Source organism: Rhinoderma darwinii, chromosome 3 (genome assembly GCF_050947455.1).
Source record: "Rhinoderma darwinii isolate aRhiDar2 chromosome 3, aRhiDar2.hap1, whole genome shotgun sequence".
NCBI lineage: Eukaryota > Metazoa > Chordata > Amphibia > Anura > Rhinodermatidae > Rhinoderma > Rhinoderma darwinii.
Genome location: NC_134689.1, coordinates 409990754 through 410007760, shown reverse-complemented (window position 1 = coordinate 410007760; position 17007 = coordinate 409990754). Strand labels below are relative to the sequence as shown.

Genomic DNA, 17007 nt, shown 5'->3' with positions numbered 1-17007 from the left:
GCAACCACACTCTGAGCGGCCTCTGGCCCTACCAGGCTAGCCCTGACTCCCGCCAATGGTCCACGATCAATCCTTCTGAAAAAAGGACTGATCGCGAGCATATATAGCAAAGGGCTCAAGGGACAACCCTGGCGGACATCAGACCCAACCTCAAAGGGGGTTCTAACACAATCGTTCAGTAGCGCAATAGTCCCTGCCCCAGCGCATAGGGTCTGGAGCCAATTTACAAACCCTTCCGGTAGGCCGTACCTCAGAAGGACCGACCAGAGGTACTCATGATTCATCAGGTCAAAAGCCTTAGCTTTGTCCAAGGACAGAATGTACCCCTCCCACCGACCAGAATTTCCCTGCTCCACTGCCTCTCTGACACTGAGGACAGCACTAACTGTGCTGCGGCCTGGAACAGAGCAATTCTGGACCGGCGAAAGGAGCCAGGATGCAAACTTCACCAGCCGATTAAACAGTACTTTCGCAAGAACCTTTCTATCTGTATTGAGAAGCGCTATGGGATGGCAATTCTCAATACAGGTCGAGTCTTTACCCTTTGATAAAATTATCAAGGCTGACCTCCTCATTCACATTGGCAAAGTACCCGAGGAAAGGCACTCAATAACACCACAGTCAAAAGGGGAACTAGAGTTCCCTTGAAGGTTTTATAGAAATCGGATGTTAAGCCATCCGGCCCTGGCGATTTTATAGGGCAAGCCCATCAATCGCCAGTCCCACTTCCTCTTCTTTGATCGAATCCATCAAAACACCAAGTGAGGGGTCTACCCCTGGCTCACGGATGGTTTCAGCCAGGAAAGCCAACATCTTTTTCTTAGTTTGGATCCTGCTTCCCCAAGAGGTGGGAGTAGAAGAATCTGACGACCTCCAAGATCCCTCATTTGGATCTCTTCTGTACTATCAATCACTCCTGTCACAACCTTACGATTCACTGACATCTTACAGTTCCTGTAGGGGTCAGGTAAAGGGTACCTCCCAAAATCCCTCTCAAAAACTAAAGATGCGTTCCTATCATACTGACACCTCCTGAGCAAAGCTTTCCCCCCTTGAGATCTCCTCCCCACTACACCCGTTTGAGACCAGTTGTTCACGTTTCCTCCTCAGTTCCTGATATAGGCGGTACCTACTCATGGACCTGAGGCTCGAGAGCCTGCGGAAAAATCCTGCCACCCTGCCTTTAAACTACTCCCACCACCACTCAGACTTAGTACCACTGAAATCCAACAAAGGTACCTGGCTCTGAAAAAGATCCTCAAAGGCCTGTCTTATCTCAGTTTCTTCCAAGAGTGTAGAATTCAGCCTCCATATACCTCTCCCCATCTGGAGGGACTCTGCAATGTTCAAAGAAAAAATAATCATAAAGTGATCGTAGAACTCCACCTCAACAACGGACTCTGGTGAAGAGATGGCTTCCTCCTTAAAAAAAAAAACGTGGCTATTCTAGACCTACAACTACCTCTACAATAGGTGAAACCCGAGTGTCCTGGGGTATGCCTGATGTGGATATCCACCAGACGGGCATCGCTAACTATACTTTTTAAGATCAAGCACCTCCCCATTTCTAACTCAATCATCCGTCGACATGTTACCGATGCGGTGAAAAGGACCGTCATTCCGCTATAGGGCTCAGCCGCAAGAGACCAGTAGGAGGGCCCGCGGAGCCATTCCCTCCAAGATTTAACGACAGCTGATAAAAGTCACAGCCTGGTCTCCTGCAAAAACAAAATGTCGGCTTCAACTCGGCCAAGAAAATCAAAGGCTGAAAATCTCGCCCTATCTGACTTAATGCTGGCAACGTTAATTGATGCCAGCGTCAACGGAGAGGGTGCCGCCATCATGGATGTTTGAGTAAGACGGCTTTCTTCTTCCCACCCCCTTTATCTGACGAGGACCCTGCTTCTTTGCCTCACTTCTTACAAATTGAGGAGTCCATACTCACCACCCTATTCCCATTTTCATCCCCAAGATCCGGGTCAACCTCCCCTTCTGGGGACAACGGTCCCTGCAGCAGGGGAGGCTCAATGACTCTAGGGCGCCCTTTCATACCCTCCCTCTTAGTACGAGAGGCTGGAATGTCCACGAGAGCATGGCATTGCTCCGTACAGCGCACCAGGGTCTACAGAATTTACCTTCCTGGGCCAGGGTGGGGCCTGATGTACTTTGTTCTTGGGTTTTGCCCGCTGTTCCTTTTGCTATAGGCTGAGTTCTCTCCTCCCCCACACTTTCATAGTGGGAGGACTGACAGTCCCCAGCCCTCTGCTCCCTTTGGATCCTCCTCATTTCCTCGTTCAATTCGGCCTCTTCAGGGGCATCAGCTTCAGGGGGGGCATCCAGATCCGAATCAGAGGTCGTCCCAGTTTCCTGGAGTGCCCTCCACTCCCACTCCTTCCTTCGCTTCTCCGCCCTTCTCTGGCGAGAAGGGGGACCCCCTCTTCGCATTCTTCCCGTGCCCCTATGCCCCATCATCTCTGCCCGCAAGGGAGCGAGGACACCGACTGAAAGGGTGACCTAAGTCCCCACACAGGTTGCAGCGAATCCGGTTTCACGATACGGCTAGATGACCAATCCTCTCACAATGAGCACACTTCTGCACACTTCTGCACCTTGCAGCCCGCACTCAAATGTGTGACACACCGGTGACACAGATTTGGCTGCCTATGGTAGAAGACAAGGATCCGATCTCTTCCCAGGAAAGCAGACGATGGTATGTGGGACACCGTCTGTCCCAGATGCCTTAGTTTTACCATGAACATCCAGGCCCCTGACTAGATGCCAAACTCGTCTAAGTTCTTCTGTGGCATCTCTACTACATCTCCGTACATTCCCAACCAGGTCGTGATATCAATACAAGAGAGTGACGGTCACAAGAATGGTCACTCTCTTGGGACCACTTTGGCGAGAAATTGCTTGTGCAGGAAAAGTCTCGCCAGCCAGGCTCGTCCTTCACCAACTTGTAGTTCCCCCAGAAGACCTTAAGGCCCCCTGGGTGAACAAACCTGCCCCCTGGGTTAACAAAGCTGATGTCGAACTCGAAAGAGCCATGAGGATGTATCAAGGCAAAGATGTCACTCGCCTTGAAGCCCATCCCCAGCAGCAGCTCCACCACCCTCTTTCTGGGAAGGCACGTATCATTGCCACGCCATAGGAGACGGATCACATTCCTCCTGGCTACAGCCTGCCCGGCTGTTGGGAGCGACGACTTATCTCCTTGTTGCTCTAGGAAGGCATTTAGACCATATCTGTAATGACATGGGTAGGGAGACAGACAGGTGAGCCCTAATCTACCCGCCACTCAGTCCCTGCCTACTTGCAACAACCTGTCCTAGGCGACGGCATACAACTGGGCGACGGTCCTTACGCTCAATAAGTGCACGACAGACAAACAGACAAGGGTACACAGAAGTTAGGGAAATTGGGCAGTTGCCCACGGCAGCACCGTGAGCAACGAGAGTAGTGAACGAGCCGAGTCAAACCAGGAGTGTACGAGGTACCAAACGCAGAGCAGGAGAGTAGTGAACGAGTCGAGTCAAACCAGGAGTGTACGAGGTACCAAACGCAGAGCAGGAGAATTGTCAGTAAAGCCAGGGTCAAAAATGAAGCAGGGGACAAAATGTTCAAGCAGCAGCAGCAGAGCCAGGAAACAGAATCACAGGCAAAGGAGGAGCAGGAAATGCAGGTATAAATAGACAGAGGGCGGGAGCTAGCTCCGTCTGGCCAGGCCGTGATAGGCTCTCCCACTCCTCAGCCTCCCAGCCTGACTGGTAGAAGATCGTGTCACTCTGTCAGACTTAGGAGCAGGTGCAGACTGATTACCCACGGGCGTCGACACAGAAGCTGTGTCTGGCAGATCCTTTACAGTACCCCCCCCTTTTAAGAGGGGCCACTGGACCCTTTCTAGGTGGACCTGGCTTATTGGGGAAGCAAAGATGGAACCTCCTGAGCAATACCCCAGCGTGAACATCCCGGGCGGGTACCCAAGTCCTCTCCTCAGGCCCGTATCCTCTCCAATGGACCAGGTACTGGAGGGAGCCTTGGACCATCCTGCTGTCCACAATCTTGGCCACCTCGAATTCTACCCCTTCAGGGGTGAGAACAGGGATCGGAAGTTTCCTCGAGGGAGCCAAGGATGGGGAGCAGCGTTTAAGGAGGGAGGCATGAAACACGTTGTGTACTCGAAAAGACAGGGGTAACTCTAGTCGGAAGGAGACAGGGTTAAGGACTTCAATGACCTTGTACGGCCCTATATATCGGGGAGCAAATCTTTTGGACGGGACTTTAAGGCGCAAATTTTTAGAAGATAGCCACACCAGATCCCCGACCACAAACAAGGGGTTAGCAGAACGTCTTCTATCAGCCTGAGTCTTTTGTATGCTCTGGGACGCCTCTAGGTTCTTCTGAACCTGGGCCCAGACTGTGCACAGTTCCTAATGAACGACATCTACCTCGGGATTGTTGGAACTACCCGGTGAAACGGAGGAGAACCGTGGATTAAACCCAAAATTACAGAAAAAGGGGGAGACCCCTGACGAGTTACTGACCCGGTTATTGAGGGAAAATTCGGCGAGGGGAATGAAGGAGACCCAATCATATTGACAGTCAGAGATAAAACACCTTAAATATTGTTCTAGAGACTGATTAGTCCTCTCAATTTGGCCATTCGTTTCAGGATGGAAGGCCGAGGAGAAGGACAGATCAATCTCCAACTTTTTACAGAAGGCTCTCCAAAACAATGAAACAAATTGTACCCCTCTGTCCGAAACAATATTGACAGGAACCCCATGGAGACGCAGGATGTGTTTAACAAACAAGGTAGCTAATGTCTTAGCATTGGGTAGTTTCTTGAGGGGCACAAAGTGGCACATCTTACTGAAATGGTCTTCTACAACCCACACCACCGACTTGCCTTGAGATGGAGGCAAATCGGTGATAAAATCCATGGAGATATGGGTCCAAGGTCTCTGGGGAATGGGCAAAGAACATAGTAAGCCCGCTGGTCGGGACCTGGGAGTCTTGGACCTAGCACAAATTTCACAAGCGGCGACGTAGGCCTTAACGTCTTTAAGCAACCCAGGCCACCAATAGTTTCTGGCAATGAGATGCTTGGTACCCAGGATGCCTGGATGGCCAGATAATGCAGAGTCATGATTTTCCCTGAGTACCCTTAGCCGGAATTGCAGGGGAACAAACAGCTTGTTCTCAGGAAGGTTCCCGGGAGCTGAAACTTGATCAGCCGCAATTTCGGAGACTAAATCAGAATCAACAGAGGAAATGATTATACCTGGAGGCAAAACACAAGCAGGATCTTCCTCCGAAGGAGGGCTGGTCATGAAGCTACGCGTTTTTAGACCCGCCCCATAGGTGACCAAAAAGTTGAATCTAGTAAAAAATAACGCCCATTGAGCTTGTCTCGGGTTTAGCCTCCGGGCAGATTCTAGGAAAACCAGATTCTTGTGGTCGGTAAGGACCGTTACCTGGTGCCTAGCCCCCTCCAGGAAGTGGCGCCACTCTTCAAATGCCCATTTAATGGCTAAGAGTTTGCGGTTGCCAATATCATAGTTACTCTCAGTGGGCGAGAACTTCCTGGAGAAGTAGGCACAGGGACGGAGATGGGTGAGGGACCTGTTACCCTGGGACAAGACAGCACCCACTCCCACCTTGGAGGCGTCAACCTCCACGATGAATGGCTCCATTTGGTTAGGCTGAATCAGCACTGGGGCCTGTGATTATGTAATGACGGGGTAGGGAGACAGACAGGTGAGCCCTAATCTACCCGCCACTCAATCCCTGCCTACTTGCAACGACCCGTCCTAGGCGACGGCGTACAACTGGGCGACGGTCCCTACGCTCAATAAGTGCACGACAGACAAGGATACACAGAAGTTAGGGAAACGGGGCAGTTGCCCACGGCAGCACTGTGAGCAACGAGAGTAGTAAACGAGCTGAGTCAAACCAGGAGTGTACGAGGCACCAAACGCAGAGCAGGAGAGTAGTGAACGAGCCGAGTCAAACCAGGAGTGTACGAGGTACCAAACGCAGAGCAGGAGAATTGTCAGTAAAGCCAGGGTCAAAAATGAAGCAGAGGACAAAATGTTCAAGCAGCAGCAGCAGAGCCAGGAAACAGAATCAAAGGCAAAGGAGGAGCAGGAAATGCAGGTATAAATAGACAGAAGTCGGGAGCTAGCTCCGTCTGGCCAAGCAGTGATAGACTCTCTCACTCCTCAGCCTCCCGGCCTGACTGGTAGAAGATCGTGTCACTCTCTCAGACTTAGGAGCAGGTGCAGACTGATTACCCGCGGGCGTCGACACAGCAGCTGTGTCTGGCAGATCCCTTACAATATCTGTCTATCCAGAAAGACAGGTCCTTCTGCACTCCCCCTATGGTTAGGGTTTGCTTTCCCTCTCTTAAAGCATCGAAAAGATGTTGTTGCAAGTTACTGTCCCCAGACCTTGAGGATGAAGATGGGTGGGCCCACTGTCCCCCCGCTGCGACACCAGCATAAGGCCTGCCAGATGTCAGAGCAAGAGGAGCGTCAGGCCCATTGCCCCTGGTTGCTACCTCATCCCCTCCACCCACCACCTCACCACCTACAGACACAGCACTCAACACCCCATTACCAGCAGACAGTCCAGCAACTTTATTTACAGACACCTGCATACTCCCGGCAGTTTCCACATCCACAGTCGCAACTTCTATTTAACCCACCAGGTCCCCCTGCAGTCATCCTTCCGGCTAGGCCTGGTTCTATATTACGTATTTTCCCTTTAGATTTTGTGTGGGTAGACATTGCTTCAGTCTCTGCATCATCAGGCACCTTTGCAGGGACACCACCAGGTATAATAAGCACTGTCCCCACAGTGCCCTCCGTCTCACTGCAGAGGCTGGAGCTGGGGGTCTTGCGGGACCTGTGCCGTGATCCTGACTTTCATTTGGCTCAGAGCACAGGAAAGAACTTGCTGTATACACCAGTTTAAATGAGCCCTTTGCAGATTTTTTTCCTTTTCCTTTTCTTTCTTCTTAAATTTATTTTCTTTTTTTTTTCCTCCTCTGCGGGTAACTCCGCACCAAAACAGAATCGCTGGAAGGATATCGGCGACTCCACATCACGGATCTGAGTGAGTAATCCTGGGGGCCGCTCACTGTCAGTTTCAAAACTCTCCTGATTTCTCCCAGCTGTGTGTTCACCCTCCTCCTCACTGCTTCTCGGTACCTCAGAATCTGTGTCTTCTCTGGGCTTTACTGTTTCACACACCATTTTCTCCACCACATTTTCCTTTGCTGTTTCTGGGGCTCTGCTATCTTCCTCCATACTTTCTATTTTTATAGGGGATGCCATCTCAGAAAACCTCTCTTCATTTTTTAATTTTTCTCCAAACACCCCTCCGCCTGCCACAATCTCTTCTCGTCTCTCTTCCACTTCTTTTATTTCCTCAAAAAAAGATTTAAATTGTAAACGGCCTTTGCAGCCCTGCCTCTGGTGACCGCCAAGTCGGCTCGGAGACATTGCAGCGACTTCCTGAGGTTCTGAGACTCCTCCAACCGCATGGACAGACGCGAGCTGAGGTTCTCCACCATCTCTCCGGTCCTCAGTTGTCCCCATTCCTCCATTGGACTGCCATCCAAATGTTTGGACAGTGCTGGTCCTTCTCCAGGTGACATCACCTCTATCACCCTGCCGGACCGCGTCTCCATACCCTTATCCAGGGTTCCAGCCTCGGGGGAGCCAGGATAGCCTTGCCCCGAGATGATCTCCTCCCCCCGAGACTGTTTGCATATTCCCAGCCAGCTAGGATGACCCTCTACCCCCGCTGGCATGCTCTGGGAGGTAGAGGTCTGAGGCTCCATCCTCGAATGGAACCCCCCCTCAGGGTACTTTCCAAGCCCAGGCAGATGTTATGAGGCCTGGGCAGATAGGATAAGGAAAGTTCATGGATCCAAGGTCTGCACGGATGCCTCAGCAGCTCTCTCCACATGTCCTGCTCCACCCACTCCAGAGCTGCACTGACTTTTCTGCTGGTGGAATCACTGTGTGCTTACATTACATTACTTTTCCTGTACTGAACCAAACTTACATCCTGTATTATACTCCAGAGCTTCACTCTCTATTCTAGTGGTGGAGTCACTGTGTACATACATTACATTACTTATCCAGTACTGATCCTAAATTGCATCCTGTATTATAAGAGCTGCACTCACTATTCTAATGGTGGAGTCACTGTTTACATACATTACATTACTTATCCTGTATTGATCCTGAGTTACATCCTGTATTATACTCCAGAGCTGCACTCACTATTCTACTGGTGGAGTCACTGTATACATACATTACATTACTTATCCTGTACTGATCCTAAATTGCATCCTTTATTATACTCCAGAGCTGCACTCACTATTCTAATGGTGGAGTCACTGTTTACATACATTACATTACTTATCCTGTACTGATCCTGAGTTACATCCTGTATTATACTCCAGAGCTGTACTCACTATTCTACTGGTGGAGTCACTGTATACATACATTACATTACTTATCCTGTACTGATCCTAAATTGCATCCTGTATTATAAGAGCTGCACTCACTATTCTGATGGTGGAGTCACTGTGTACATACATTACATTACTTAGTCCAGTAGCCACTTCTCTGTGACCTGTTTTAATTTAGTCCCTACTCTATTAGGTGCAGCACTTGTGTTCGCAGTCTAGAAGCAGATTACATAAGGATTTCTACCGTTTTGCTCACAGTTTCTCCACTGAGGCTACATGGAGAGGTGAACTTTTTTGATCTATTCACATGGTTGTCGTGTTGTGTGAAGGTTTATGTTGCTGCAGTGTTGTGCATTCAGGGGAATGTTGCCCAGAGCCAAAATGGCCTCTCCTTTTCTAAGGGGGGATGTTGGGCTCTTGGGTTGCTCCACCTTTGATAAACATTTTTCTAAGAACCTCCTGTTCATGTTTGTGCAGCAATAGATGAATGTATAAAAGTGGATGTGCGCTCCATGTCTTGTTCTCCCATGTTGGTAGATAAGTCATGTAATGTGTTTATAAAGATCCATCAGTAATCCGCTTCATGTAGACGACCTTTCCTATTTTTACTTGGTATATTATTCTTACTATTACTTTATAAGAAATGACTCGATACTTTACAGCTTTATGATATTTTATTGAGCTGATAATAATAAAATAATGTTCGACCTTTCTGTGGACACCGGTGGAAGTGTCCTCCATGATTTTATAGGATGAAGTGGACTTCTTATATGGTCAATGGTGGGCTTGGGATTCACTGAGGTGAAGAGTTTTAATGGATGAGCCTTCCAAGAAGAGATGGACCTGGCTCTCTGCCATCAAGAGGTCACGACCCTCCGGCTGTGTGCCATCAGGAGGTCGTCACCATCAGGCATTGTGCCATATCCAGATGTAATCTTCAGACTGGGGGCCATCGCCTCAGTTCTTCACCACTGACAGCAGATGGTAGAGAATAGACAAACCCAGCAGTGTGGTCATAAGGTGGCAAGAAGGTGAGATGCTGATGACTTCAGGAGGCGTTACTCAACCTGTAATCTGGATGAAATAGTGATGGTTCAGGAACAGGTGAGCACTTGGGATGACTGAGGCATTTTTGTTCACCTCAGTCTTCTTCGCCTCTTAAGCATCCCCAGAAAGATCTTCTCCATCTCACTCTTGTGCGTCTGGGTTCTGATGTTCTTGGTTCTGGTGTTCTGGGTGTTCTGGGTTGTTGACGTTGATAGACCAGAATCCTTTCCTTATGATGACTATCAGAAGAAAGAGCTTTAAGTCCTATGTTGTCAGAGGGTATTTCACAGACCCAGACGATGTTACTGAATACCACATTATTCTTGGGTCTTGGTGTCTCTTTCACATCCTGTGGAGCAGAAGCCGTGGATGGTCCAGGAAGTTCCTCGTTGGGCAGGACTGGTGTTCTCCTGGATTCTTGTACCCGAATTTCAGGGGTATAAATCGGCTCCTTACAAGCTTCTTGGTCTTTCAGAACATTTTGTTTTTCAGGAATATGACTTTGTTTGGTTGTGTCCTTGGCTTCAGCTGTACTTGTCAGAGGTGATTCTGTGTTTGGTTCTTCATCAGAATCAGAGGGCTCTTCCTCCTCCTCCTTCTCCCTCTCACTCAGGACAGGCACTATAGCCAAGGACAGTATAAGGACGAGTGGTGACATCATGATGACACAGGCCACGCCATTGATGAGCCGAGCATGAAGTTTTATCTCACATTCAGAGGGGTCTTTTTTGGGAACCACAGTTAGTGGGTCGTCCTGTAACAGAAAGAGGAATAATAAAATCTTGTAGATATTAGGTTACCGCGCCATTTGTGTTCTTGCTGCGCCATTTCGTCATCTCCTTTTCTTGGTTTGGATCTGCAAATTTTTACTTACCCCAAAGACCATTGCATTTATCCAGTTGTAGAACCTCTGTAATATAGTCGGCTTCTCACGGGGGGCAATAGGTTCACTTGGAACATTCTGTAAAACAGATTTATGATATATTTATGACATGTCACATGACTGACTACATCACTATTTTAACCCCTTAAGGACACAGCCTATTTGGACCAAAGAAGGCAGCGATATTTTTCGATTTTTCATTAAAGCAATGAAGTTTTTTTTGTTTTTATTAAAAGGAATTATATAAGGCCTTGGTTTTGCATGACAGGATGTCTATTTAAATGGCACCATTTTGGGGTACATATAATGTACAGTATTGTATTAGTTTTATTAACTTTCTTTTGGGGGAGGTAGAAAAAAAAATCAGCAATTCCACCATTGCTTTTTGGATTTTGTTTTTACAGAGTTTACCGTGCAGTATAATTAACATAATAAATTAATACTATGGGTCGCTATGATTAACAAATGTATATTTGTTTCTACTTTAGATAAAAAGAATCTTATTTGCTGCATTTAAAGACCCCTATCATTATTTAATTTTGGTCAAAGTGGCTGTAAGTTGGCCTGTGTTTTGCATGACGAGTTGTAGTTTTTATTGGTACCATTTTGGGGCACATACTTTATTTATATTAGGCGGAATTGTATTAAAAAAAGCAATTTTGCCATTGTTTTATAGTATATTTTTTACACCGTTCACCGTGTAGGATAAATAATGTGTTTATTTTATAATACGGGTTGTTAGGAAGGCAGTGATACCAAATATGTATCTTTTTTTTACAATTTTGCAGTTTTCCAAAACAAATGGCTTTACACAGGGTAAAAAAGGCGAGTTTCAGTTTTTTTTAAATATTTCTACCCGTTCTACCCACAACTTAAAGAGGCTCTGTCACCAGATTTTGCAGCCCCTATCTGATATTGCAGCAGATCGGCGCTGCAATGTAGATTACAGTAACGTTTTTATTTTTTAAAAACGAGCATTTTTGGCCAAGTTATGACCATTTTTATATTTATGCAAATGAGGCTTGCAAAAGTCCAACTGGGCGTGTTTAAAGTAAAAGTCCAAGTGGGCGTGTATTATGTGCGTACATCGGGGCGTTTTTACTACTTTTACTAGCTGGGCGTTCTGACGAGAAGTATCATCCACTTCTCTTCGTTACCACCCAGCTTCTGGCAGTGCAGACACAGCGTGTTCTCGAGAGATCACGCTGTGTCGTCACTCACTTCCTGCCCCAGGTCCTGCATCGTGTCGGACGAGCGAGGACACATCGGCACCAGAGGCTACAGTTGATTCTGCAGCAGCATCGGCGTTTGCAGGTAAGTCGATGTAGCTACTTACCTGCAAACGCTGATGCTGCTGCAGAATCAACTGTAGCCTCTGGTGCCGATGTGGCCGACACGATGCAGGACCTGGGGCAGGAAGTGACGTCACAGCGTGATCTCTGGAGAACACGCTGTGTGTCTGTGCACTGCCAGAAGCTGGGTGTTAACGAACAGAAGTGGATGATGCTGATTCTTCAGCATCATACACTCCCATTCCTAACGCCCAGCTAGTAAAAGTAGTAAAAACGCCCCGATGTACGCACATAATACACGCCCAGTTGGACTTTTACTTTAAACACGCCCAGTTGTACTTTTGCAAGCCTCATTTGCATAAATACAAAAATGGTCATAACTTGGCCAAAAATGCTCGTTTTTTCAAAAATAAAAACGTTACTGTTATCTACATTGCAGCGCCGATCTGCTGCAATAGGAGATAGGGGTTGCAAAATCTGGTGACAGAGCCTCTTTAACAAACTTTTTTTTTTTAGTCCCACTATGGGACTTGAACATCTGACTTTCTGATCCCTTATATAATACTTCTGTATTGCAATCCATTATATGTGTCAGTGTAAAACTGGCAAGGCAGCCTATGAAGCTTCTGTGTATTTCAGACCCGGAATTGTTAGGCCTCGGCTGCCATAGCAACCGATTGGCACATCGCGATCCGTTTACATGGAGCCCCGATGGGGTGACAGAGGGAGGTCAAAAAGAGGTGAAAAAAAAAGGATCAGAGTTTTCTCCATTCCCGGCGGTTAGAGTCTCTGCTATCACAGCGTTGTAATACTACAGCAGCTCGCGTTAACTTACCGCAAGCCTTGACGTATTATTACAGAGTAGGGTGGAAGGGGTTAAAATCGCGATGGTCACCATAGTAACACAGCAGAAATGCCGGTTCTACCCACAACTTATACAGGGACTTTACCCTATAGGGTCCCTGAATAAAAAGCCCCAACAATAGAGAAGCTACTTACCCCAATGCACCACTCTCGTGTCCTTGTATGTCCAGGAGGAACGTACGGGTCCCCAACTGGGTCAGATAGAAATCCCTACAACACAAGTGATAGATGTAATGTAGACTCTATTCTATCCCGTGCAGGTAATGGGATTATTACATCTATATTCCTGTACAGCTGATTATTAGGATCTCCTCATCTACTTTATGTCTATTGTTTCTATGAAGAGCCGACATTTCCTGATAATAAATATTATACTGGTGATACAACCAGATACAAGCAAGTAACTCACCCCAAAGAGCTGGAATACGACCCGTATATGTGGAACCACGTCCTCAGACTGGAAATCCTGAAAGACAAGAAGTGGCTGTAATACCCCGGATAAGAAGAGTAAAGTGGGGGTTTGGTTGGACACCCCCTTTTTTCAGATTGTGGGTCCCACAGAGACAGGATAATGACGGGAGCCCCCACTACTAGTGACCTAAATAATGAACTGCCCCCGAAATCACCGGACGACCACTGTTCTCAATGCCGGCCTGTTGTCCTCCAGAGCTGAGAGACATATTACGTGAGACTCTCAGCAGCAGCTAGTAGAGGGGGGGTCCTGAGTGGGGGTGACCCCTCTATCAGCGTAATAGAGTAATGGACACCAGAAAACCCCTCTAATAGGACGTTTTGTTAGAAATCAGTAGAAAGTTGTTGCGTTACCTCAAAGTTCCATGTTTTCTGGGGTTCGGAGGGACCTCCATAGAATGGAAGATATTTAATCCAGATGAAAAGGTCCTGTAAGAGACAATATGATCATTATAGTCCTATATCTCCTGCATAGAAGAGCGCAGTATATTTATATATATGGTGAGGAATGTTCTAGAGGCCCAGAATGTAGCCAATCACAGTGCGGAAGCCAGTGACATCACACAACGTCTATTCCCATCCCCCCAAGTTCTACATTAGACATCCGCGTCCCCGTCATCCGTGAATAGAATAATCCATATATAATATCAGAAGAAGTTGTGGATTTACCTCCAGCGTCCATGGAATCAGGTTGTTGGTTGGACTTTCATATGATGGAAGGTGATGAGTCCAGTATGAAAAGTCCTGCAAGAGACAAAATCATCATTATAGTCACCTCCGTCCCATACAGAGCAGTGTATATGTATATATGTGCCCCCTATAGATATATATACTGCAAAGACCCCACACTTATATCTGCTCTGACCATTCACATCCTCTATATATTCTCTTGTCATATCTCCCCCTTCATAGCAGATAATTCTTACACCCCCCCCAATCACCTGACCCTGCCGCAGCCGATTCCAAGTGACCGCCATATGTAATAATAGAGATGTACTCACCGGCAGCGTACCGCAATGTACGGGGTAGATCAAGTTCAAAGACAGAAAAAATAGGATAATCCTCATTGTCTCCAAAACTTCAAAATGTCTCTCTGCACCAAGATGCCAATGAGATACAAGCTGCAGGTGCTCGGAGCCCCCTTATATACCCCCCATTGTGACATCACAATGCCCTCTGTGACATCACAATTTTTCCCTTCCCTTTTCCCATCACTTGGTTGAACTTGATGGACATGTGTGTTTTTTCAACCGTACTATTTTACTATGTAACTATGCCCTATATGACATTACAATGCCCTCTGTCACATCACCATCCACCACTAGACATCATGTGACTCTCAGACTATGGGCCTCATGTATCATAACTGTCTAATAAAAAAAACTGTCCTTGTTGTCCATAGCATCCAATCACAGAGCAGCTTTCAGTGTTGCAGAGCAGTTAGGAGATGAGAGATGCACTGTGATTGGTTGCTATGGGTAACAAGGACAGTTTTCCTGTTAGACAGTGTGGATACATGAGGCCGCCATCTTTGGATGATCTTCCTGAACCATTGAAAATGAGAATTATCATCTTCAGTATGGAGGTACACTATGGAGGGGTCACATAGAAACATCTCCTTCTGTGGACCCTAAAAAACCAACATCCCCCCTACTCTCCAGTATATATATATATATCATCCTACTACATCTCATTATCCCCTACACATCCTTACATTCATCCAGAGCCCTCAATATCTAACACCCCCCAAGTGTGGCCCCCCTGTGGAGCTGCAGATGTGGGGACGGAGGCAGGAGAGGGGCCCAGCGTCTAGACACCCCTCCCCCAAACACTGACTTTGGACTCAGGAATTGTCCCTTGGGTAATGGCGGCTCCGCTCTGGACCTTACTGCACTGACGTGGCCCAATACTGAGTTACAGACTATGGACTTGTTACTATAAGAGGGGGTCACATTTACCCCATTTACTTGTTGTTAAGCTTTATAGGGACAGTAGCAAGGACCCACAATGAAGTCAGGACATTGTCATTATCGTTACCCCCTCCCCATCACCTCACCCTCCCGCAGCTGATTCTAGGCACCCGCCATATGTAATAATAGAGATGTACTCACCGGCAGCGTACCGCAATGTACGGGGTAGATCAAGTTCAAAAACAGGAGTAATAGGATAATCCTCATTGTCTCCAATACGTCAAGGGGTCTCTCAGCACCAAGATGCCAATGAGATACAAGCTGCAGGTGCACGGAGCCCCCTTATATACCCCCTATTGTGACATCACAATACCCTCTGTGACATCATCACCCACGAAACGACACCACGTGACATCATCACTCACCACACAATACCGCATGACATCATCACCCACCACACAATACCACGTGACATCATCACCCACCACACAATACCACGTGACATCATCACCCACCACACAATACCGCATGACATAATCACCCACCACACAATACCCTCTGTGACATCACGCACCAAATGACACCACGTGACCTCATCACTCAGCACAAGACATCATGTGACCAGCACAATTTCCAGATTTAGTCATTTCTATAGTAAAATCTTTAATTTCTTGTACTGTTCCTGGACATTGGGGAGTGCTGGTGACGTGTGACAGTGCCATAGTGTGACTTCTCTTCTCCTGTATACCAGGATATATGATAACACTGCCGTTACAGGGTGTATACATGTAGTATATGTCTCTGGTCGCCATGTTGGTTGGGGGGTGCCAGTCTCTGGCTATTGGTCAGAAGTTTAGGAGTGTGGCTGGCGCCATATTGCTGCAGTGTCGGGGGAGGGGCAGCATTAAGCGGGTGCTGCTCCCATGGAGGGGAGGGATTTCAGTAACTATGGTAACTTCAGTAATAAATATGGAGGAGCAGCGCTGACTTTTCAGGACTAATAAATAATCGTATTAATTGTGTAACGTTCCTGCACCGCCACTCGCCGTTCTCTATATGTGGACGTTACGTTATCAGGTGTAACCAAAGAAGAGGAATGACGCCATAATGCATTTTTTTTATGTCATGTGACCAGTCCTTAAAATATACAGTATATGCCGGACATACACAGACATCATAGCGCCTCATAGCAAAACTTAATATGTGCCCCCCCCCCCTCACTGAGAGCTCCGAATAATTTATTAATATTTTATTAAGTTAATGTTCATTATATTATTTTCTATCAGATCTTTATAGCTGGAGCTCTGTTATTACTGATGCAGCGTGTGAGGAGATAAGATATTTTATAATAAACAATTTGCTCCTCACGACTCGTATCTGACTCGTATGTCGGAAAAGTAGAATAGGTCTGAACACCAAATATTTCACTGTATTTACAGCGGACAACTGACATATATACATTACTAAATCTCCTCCGTACACCTCCAAACATGATAAATCACTGGCTGCCTGCACCACCACTAGGGGGAGCTGCTTCATATGGATTTATACAGCTACCGCTGAACTCAATGGAAGCTGTAAACATCTCTATGTAGTGAGCTCCCCCTAGTGGTGGCTGCAGGAAATACAATGGCTCTATGTCAGGAAACAGGGGGATCAGTTTCGGACCCCTCGGGCCCCATATGAGTGACGTGGTCTGCCTCTATGGTGAGTACAGCACTGAGTATATGCAGCTATTATGTATATATACAGTATATAGTGGTATATATATATATACTAAGCAAAGAATAGGCAGCACTCCTGGATATCAACATACTGTATACACACACTATCTGGACTCTTGACGATCACACCTATATAAGCTCTTAGACATCCCATTCTGAAACTATGGAGGTTAATATAGAGCTGGGCCCCTTCTGTCGATATAACAGCCTCCACGTTTTTGGTAAGGCTTTCCACCAGTTTTTGGGGTGTCTGTGGGAATTTGCACCCATTCATGGTCAGGCAATGATGTTGGGGAGAAGGTTTGGATCACAATTAGCGTTACAATTT

General features: G+C 47.0%; 2 protein-coding genes across 3 annotated transcripts in view; one reads left to right on the top strand and one right to left on the bottom strand.

Moving 5' to 3' along the window:
- Positions 1-9174: 9174 nt before the first annotated feature.
- LOC142750258 (uncharacterized) lies at positions 9175-15240 on the bottom strand. Of its 2 annotated transcripts, none has more exons than XM_075859220.1 (7): positions 15157-15240; positions 13715-13789; positions 13400-13474; positions 12984-13040; positions 12710-12784; positions 10410-10496; positions 9175-10289 (listed from the first exon to the last, which is right to left on the bottom strand). In XM_075859220.1, the coding sequence occupies exons 1-7, from the start codon at positions 15220-15222 to the stop codon at positions 9630-9632; spliced, it is 1095 nt and encodes a 364-aa protein (XP_075715335.1). In that variant the 5' UTR covers positions 15223-15240; the 3' UTR covers positions 9175-9629. The 2 variants fall into 2 exon arrangements, with proteins under 2 accessions (XP_075715335.1, XP_075715334.1); XM_075859219.1 differs by lacking the exon at positions 15157-15240 and adding an exon at positions 14047-14124.
- COPS6 (COP9 signalosome subunit 6) overlaps positions 14538-17007 on the top strand; it is a 52379-nt gene continuing 49909 nt past the window's right edge. The window contains exon 1 of the mRNA XM_075859222.1: positions 14538-14630. The gene's annotated coding sequence lies outside the window, so the exon portion shown is untranslated. The remainder of the gene's footprint in view (positions 14631-17007) is intronic.